General features: G+C 40.4%; 1 protein-coding gene across 1 annotated transcript in view; it reads left to right on the forward strand.

Annotated features, from left to right (window-relative positions):
* Positions 1-2,210: 2,210 nt before the first annotated feature.
* The window catches only part of LOC103803053 (ensconsin-like), a gene marked incomplete at its 5' end in the record, with an annotated part of 28,984 nt that continues 23,775 nt past the window's right edge, over positions 2,211-7,419 (forward strand). Inside the window, 3 exons of the mRNA XM_009075591.1 lie at positions 2,211-2,306; positions 3,110-3,190; positions 4,623-4,786. Coding sequence (XP_009073839.1) covers positions 2,211-2,306; positions 3,110-3,190; positions 4,623-4,786 — 341 coding nt within the window. The remainder of the gene's footprint in view (positions 2,307-3,109; positions 3,191-4,622; positions 4,787-7,419) is intronic.

The raw sequence follows: 7,419 nt of genomic DNA on the forward strand, positions 1-7,419 counted from the left end.
TGCTTTGCAGATATGACACATTTTTAAATTAATGCCTTCTAATCATGAACATTATTCAACTGTTTATGTTTAAATGAATAAATACATAATCCCCCATACCCATTATGGCTGGTTTGTTAGCAAGATTTCTAGTAATAAAATACTTAATCAAGTTAATGAGTATTGTACCTGTTGAATTGCAGCTTAGTTCTTATTATAACTTTGTTACAGAAGTTTGGATGTTTAAACTTAAGCAAAATTCCAGTGTTGCTCTTAACTAAACCTGGTGTAGGTGAGGAGTGAGTTTGTTCTGTTGAGCTCATTTCTCATTTTCCAGCTGGGCTGAGTTGGCTCAGGCTGCCTGGGCACCTCCTGTCTCCTCCCTTGCTGATGGAGACTGAAGATACGCCTGAGTTTCTGTATTTGTCTTAACTTTAAATGGTATTTGAAGAAGCTTATGTTCTTTCAGCCTTCGTTATGTACAAAGGTGCCATTGAATATTAATGTCTTGACTGTGTATTTCTGCTCTCAGGAGAGCCTGCAGCTTTTGCTCTGACTGTTTTCACTCCGGAATGTGTTAGAATAGAGAATTTTCTTGTTCTCCATTTGGTGAATATTTGGGCTAGATTCTCATCCATGTGCCGTGCGACACTGTGCAAAAATCAGATTTTTGTCTGACTTCTGATCTAGATAGTGAAATTACAGTGAGCCCTTTTTTAGCTGTGCTCTTTGCCAGTTGGTAATCTCACTGACTGTGTCATGGTGTGTCTGCTCTCTGACTTGTTTGAAAAGAGCCTCAGAGATGTATAGGATGGAACTGAGGAAGACTTTTGTTTGCTGCTGCAATGAAAAATTAATTCAAGGCATGGCAACAGCTGCGGGTGACAGTTTAGAGTTGCTGAATAAGTATTGTAATCAGCATTTATCACTGACATCACATGGGATTAAACACTTTGAGGTAATTGTTCTTGGGCACAGCCTCAGGGAGGGATATTACCATGACACAACTAGTTGTCATGGCAATGCACGGAGAAGAGGGAGACTCTTCCTTCCTCCTTTGCATTCTGCACTACTTTTATTAAAGGGAAGTCTGAGATCATTGGCAAAGCTGTTGTCTTCTTTTGTAAAACACAACACCAAATTCTATTACTGGTCCTTCACATTATGGTTGAGATCACAACACTGCACATTACTTTTGTGGATTGCCTTGTCTGTGCAAAACAGGTCTTGACTTTCTCATGTTTGGTTGGTTGGGTGGTGTGTTCTCTTGCTTCCCCTGAAGCTGTGCTCTTCTGTAAGAACCAGGTTGATCTCCCTGTGTCTGTCAGCCAAGGTGAGAACAAGGTGTCAGTGCTGTGAGGACACCCCTGTTTGAAGCTGTGCAGGGAAATGGGGTAATGCTGTCTTACAGGTTGCCTTGCCTGCTTTCCCTGTAATGCCTCACCTTCACACCCTGCAAGGTGCTTAGTGAAAGTTGATACCAAAGTAAGGAAAATCTGTGTAAAGTGATACAGTAAATGAGTCTCTCTGAGTTCCTGATGGGTTTTGTTATTTAGCAGAATTAATATTGGTAGAGTTTCCTTTCTGTGTGATTAACTGCGAGTTTTCTCCCCACACTTCACTGCACTCACCTTGGTGAAGCTCTGATAAGGTGAATGGTGTGCTCAAATTACTGTTTTGGAGTCTAACTTAGCATTAAAATTTAGTTTTGAAATCCAGGTTTAGAAGGACATGGTTTCCTTTATGCAGCTAACCCACTTTCTGTTTCCTGTCATGAAGGAATGACAGCTATTCATAAACCTTTCCCTGCTTGGGTCTCATCAGAATATGATTCTGCCAGTGCTAACATGTGTACGTGTTCAGCCCACAAATGCACATGTGGTAGCAAAGAGTTTGTATTATCAAGTGTAAGTCAGACTCATGACTGTGCTAAATAGTGGGTTTTGTCTTAGAAGAGTTTCTTAATAAGTTTGGTTCTTTTGAAACTCTGTAGTCCTTTACTGCACACTTTAAAACATAAAGTTTTATAACTCTTGTTTCAACAAAGAAAAGCTGTGCCAGGTCTAAAGTCTCTCATTTGACAAGTTTTTCCTTACAGGTGGAGCAACTCCCAGTTAGTTACTTAAAGGATCAGCAACCTCAAATAGAATTTTGTGTATTTATTTGAGATATTTATTTAATGAGTTTCAGTTGCAGAGCTTTTCTTAACATGGAGTGATTCTTTCTCACAGTTGCTGCAGCCCAAGCCATAGCAGAAGAAAGAAGAAGCCAAAGTGGCATTAGCCCTCTTGCAGTCCAGACCTCAATAAAGACAGCCACTAAACCAGGTATGATTATTGGTCATTGCTCTTATTTGAAGTGCTGAGTTCACAGGGGGGAGTTAGGAAGGAATGAGTGGAACATATTTTAAAGAGAAGTTTGATGCTTTTTCTTCAGGAGGCATCAGTGCGTCTCTGGATGGTTTGTACATTCATTGAAGGTCTGGGTTTGATGACAGATTTCTGCTCTTGACTGGCTCAGGGTTCACTTGGAGGTGCCTGTCAGTGGGGCATAACAGCAATGATAAGTGATTGTTTGTGCTCTGGGCAAGTTACCACTTCTTGCTGAAATTCACTTTTTTATACCTGCAAAGACTTAAGCAGCCTTGGTTCTGCTTTGCCTCCAAACTCACTGTCCTACAGTGCTCTGAATTCATTGTGACAGGTGAACTGTCTGTTCTCAGATTAGATTTTCCTAGATTCCTGTAGTTCTTGTTCATGGGAATTAATATGTACAAGAAAGAGGATCAGAGCTGAATTTGGAATAAGGGTCTGTTCTCACACATGTTTGGCTTCTCCTTAGGTTCTCTTTTGACTGTACACATTGAGCCTTTTAATATGGTGTTTGCTTTCTGCTGCAGCTATTAAAATAATGTCATGAGGGAAAGGAAGGGAGGAAAACAGAGGGTGTTAAGCTTCTTGTGAATTTCTCAGGTGACATCTTTAATCTCTACATAGAGCATGCAGTGATTTAGTGGTGTGTGCATCTCTCAGGAAGTTTCATTTTCCTTTTGATAGTAAAGACTTTTTACTTTAAATTTGAATGTTCAAAATAACTGACAATTACATGTCTTCAAATTTTGTTTTGACAGTGATAGATGGTTCCACTCTGAGAACAGAGGAAAGACAAAGACTGGCCAGGGAGCGCAGAGAAGAGCGGGAAAAGCTACATGGTATGTTCATGTTCCATTTAAAATAGAATTTTCTAACATGCTTGTCATAAAGGAATAACTTACTCTCTTCCTTCACATTCAGTCACTATTTTTTCAGCTTGCTGGGGACAAGAGGCAGGGTCTGCTCTTGGTCTTGTGTCAGTGACCATCTGTGAACCTGAATGGAGAAGTATTCAATTTGAAACAAAGACACCACAGAGAGTTTGAGCTTCTTGAATCTCTGTGTTATTTCCCACCTTCCATGTCTTAGTGACCACCCAGCAAATCTAGTGAACTTCTTATTGAAGGCCTTAACAAAAACACTTTTGAAAATAAAACTTTTAGCTTAGAGCTGCTTCCTGTAGCCCAGAAGACTGAGGTTTGGGAAATGCTGATTCAGAGCAAACCAAAAAAGACTTAGCGAGTTGAATGGCTTGTTTGCCTTGAACACTGCTTCCCTTGTTTCCCAGCACACTGAAATGACTCCTGGATTGAAGTGTCAGCAGTATACACTTTATCTTAGCAGGGAATCTGAGACCTAGAGAACAGAAGAAAACTCTTGCCCAGCTTTATGCTGTTTGTGACGTGAATCGGTGCATGTGTGTGCAGTGAGAGATGAAAGGGTCACAGTGTGCCCTGCAGTCCTGGGTCTTGGGCTCCCACTTGAGGAGTGCTGTCTCTCTGACCTGTGTGTTTGTTTCTTGACAGAAAAGCAAAGATGCACAACAACAGGAATGATTGTGTTATCTTAACATGGGGAGAGAGCAGGACTAGGACATATACAAAGTCAGAAATACTTTGGGGGCCTTATATGTAGATACTGCTTGTGCCTTGTTGGTGTAATTATGTGCTCTCTTGGTTCATTCCATCTGTCTAGCCTTGGAAAGTGCTTGCACTATGCATTCACCTCTCAGCTTTGTGTCACAGGACCTGAAACTTCCTGTTAAACTGCACACTGCTGTTCCTAGGTGGAGACTGTGGAGACAGTGATAGAACTATTTTGAACTCAGATGCTGGAACTGTGGGATTTTCCCATCTTGTCACTCAGTGCTGTAAATCTTTTCATTATATCTTGTTCTGAAAAAAAAATAAATCACACTATAGCAAGTTCTGCCTGTTGATTCTCAACTTACTACTTTCTTACAAAGGCTTCACTATTATGTTGACAAGAAAAGTATGTGCTTAACATAGGGAATGTGCATATCCTGACATTCCTGTCTAGACAGTAAAGTCTAGTGTCAGGCAAGGTTCTAATTGCAGCCTAACCTGGGGACAGAATTGAAGATGACTCTTGTCATGTGCAGTGTCATCCAGCTCTGCAGGCTCATCTTGCTGTAGGATTTAGCTTTAAGTGATAATAATTCTGCTTGGGTGGTTTCTTGCCTGTAAGTTGCATTGCAAGATCAATGAATGGTTAAATTTTGATCTTGATTTTTTTCTTAAACATTTACAGCTGCCAAAGAGACACAAATCCTTGAAAAGGAGAGAAAAGCAAAACTCCAATATGAAAAACAGCTAGAAGAAAGGCAGAGAAAGCTAAAAGAAATGAAGCAGAAAGAGGAACAACGGAGAGCAGCAGTAGAAGAAAAGAGAAAACAAAAAATAGAGGAGGAAAAGGTACTACATGTCAAAGTTCTGTGGTTTTAAATAAACTCCTACATTGTTTTCCTACATTACCATGCTCTGAAGTGGTGTGAAATAGAAATTAGGGAAATGGTGAATGTATTAGACCATAAAAGTATTTTCCACATGTGTGCAGTGGGCAAAGTAGGCATGTGTCTTCCTTCCCCATATAACTTTAGCTATACTTAAGGCACTTGGCACTTCAGGAGCTGTGGCTGCTGTTTGGCCACTGGTTATTCTTCACATGAGCAAAAACCCCACCTAGATTTCTAGATTCTTCAGTGCACCTTGTGGAGTGGGTCACAGGTCTTCGGTTTCTATTATTTCTGTGTCTTCCTTCCTGGCAGCCCTGCTGTGGCCTGAGAGGCTCACAGTCTCTCAGCTCTTCTAAATGAGAATTCATTACTATATGATGAGGAGTTGATGATGTTATCTATGTAGTTACCATTTGCTGCTTTGAACTGTGTAGTGACTGTTCTCACTGGACTCTGCTGTGCTGCACGCAGACTAGCAGAGCAACATTTGACTTGCTCATTGCAAATGGATAGAAGCTGAAAGCAGAAATAAATACATGAAGTTATGCCAATCCCTTTTGACAAGTAGGTCTGCTAGTGAGTGTTAAATGTGGAGCGGGTTCTGAAAGGATTCCTTTCCAGGGTGTCAGCAGTAGAGGCACAACACATCTATGCTTTCATGAGCTGGTTGTTAAGAACTTGCTGTAGGTCCATGATGAGGAGCCTGTAAGCCTGGCTGGCTACTCCCTTGGAGTCCAGCTGCTGTTACTTTGTTCTAGCAATCCATCTCCTTTACCCTTTTTGACTGACAGTATTGCACCCTTGTGTTCAGTTCTCTGTAATTGGCTCCTGTGTGTGATCAGATTGATATTCCATTTGAACTTCATGGAATAGTTTACATTGCTGGAGGACAGAAATGTTTGGGTGGGCTGTGACTGCAACTGCTTTATGCAGAAAGCATCTCATATGCTTCAAGAGTTGTTACCTCGACATTTATTACATTTATTCATGTAATTTTTGGAATGGTGGATATGTTTTAAGTGGCCACCAGGGTGAATAATCAAGGCAGACAAGGACTAGCCAATGAGTGTTTGATGAGTGTTAACCTTGTCTTTTACTCAGCCCCTGGAGATGACTTTCTACATAGAGAGTTACACATGAAGAATCTGGCAGGTGGGAAAACAGAGTGGATTTGACCTGTAAACTTTGCCTTCAACCAGAAAGTGAAAACAGACCTTGACTTTGGTAATCTGACATGAGAAAATAATGACTTTTGAAGAAGCTAAGATATCTTAGGGCAATATGTGCCAGCAAGATACCATCTACAGTTGTAAATTTAGTAGTTAGGAGTGCATCAAAAATACATAGTCTGCAACATTATTGTTTAGTGATTCAGCCAAGTCTTATTTAGCGAATCATCTTTCTTAAAAGCAGTATAAGCAGCAGCACAATTAGCAAATAGTGTGGAAAAGGAAGTGGTTCACTGCCTAAGAGTCTTGAAGACCACTAGCCATGGCTAGGACTGAGAGACCTGTGTGCTCACAGATACTCAGTTATTCTGTCCAGCTGTGCAACTTACTGCACTGATGTCTTGAGCTCATTTCTGTCGTTCGTAAAGCGAAGCCTCTGTCTTTGGCTGTGAAGAATTGCTGCACTGCAGATACCTCCATGGAAATACAATCTACAGATTACATAATGTCTGGGTACTTTGGCACCTTAGGGATACTCTAGTTCAGATTTCACTAAGAGAGAGGAACTAAGCTTTGTATTTCAAACAAAAACTTAGTTTTATCTTTTGTCTGTGGGCAGAATCCTCCTTCTTTCCTTCCAAGTTTATGCTGTCTGTTTTTCACTATGACTCTTCTAGTTTGTGTTGTGAAACGGTGTTGAAAGAAGGTGAAAGTCTTGTGTCCTCGAGGGAGAGAAATGGTTGGATAATGAGTTCCCTTGGCATTGACTGCAGTGTATCAGCAGTAAATACTGCTTCAGAAGATCACTTGGGTTATAACTATTCCAGAAGAGAAATCTGTTGTTGACATGTGTGGAAACCTGGCTGGCAAGAAAGTCTAGCATGGTTACAACTCATCTTTATGCACAAGAGCTAAAGCTCCCCTGTTGCAGTTACTAGTTCTGGAGGCAGCAAAAAAGCTACTTTCAGCCCCCTTTGTCCTGTCAGCAGTGATTCCTGAGGTCTGGAGTTGATGGGTCTTTTTTTTTTTTTTAAGTTTTGCCTTTATGGCAAAACTTCTGGTTTCATCGTACTTCTCTTGATGTTGAGAGTGTGGTCAGTGTTTGTATAGTTCTCTGAAAATACAAATAAACTTATACTTGGTGTTTTATGAAGGAGATTTTTTTATCACCTTTTAGAAGTAACTCCAGAAGATAAACAGTTTAAAGGGTGAGCAATTGCTTTTGCTCAGTTTGGGATTCATCCCTATTTAGAAAATAAGTAGTGCTGTTTACTGAATAGGAAATCTGTTTGGAGGCTATTTTAAGAGTAGAATAGATTATCTGTGCTTTAGCTCAACCTAATCATGTTTGCAGTGTTTTGAAGCCATTAATTGCCCTCACCGTTCTTTGCATGGTAGTTTTTGTAACAAAAGCTTGTTATCA

Source organism: Acanthisitta chloris, unplaced genomic scaffold, assembly GCF_000695815.1.
Source record: "Acanthisitta chloris isolate BGI_N310 unplaced genomic scaffold, ASM69581v1 scaffold1215, whole genome shotgun sequence".
Taxonomy (NCBI): domain Eukaryota; kingdom Metazoa; phylum Chordata; class Aves; order Passeriformes; family Acanthisittidae; genus Acanthisitta; species Acanthisitta chloris.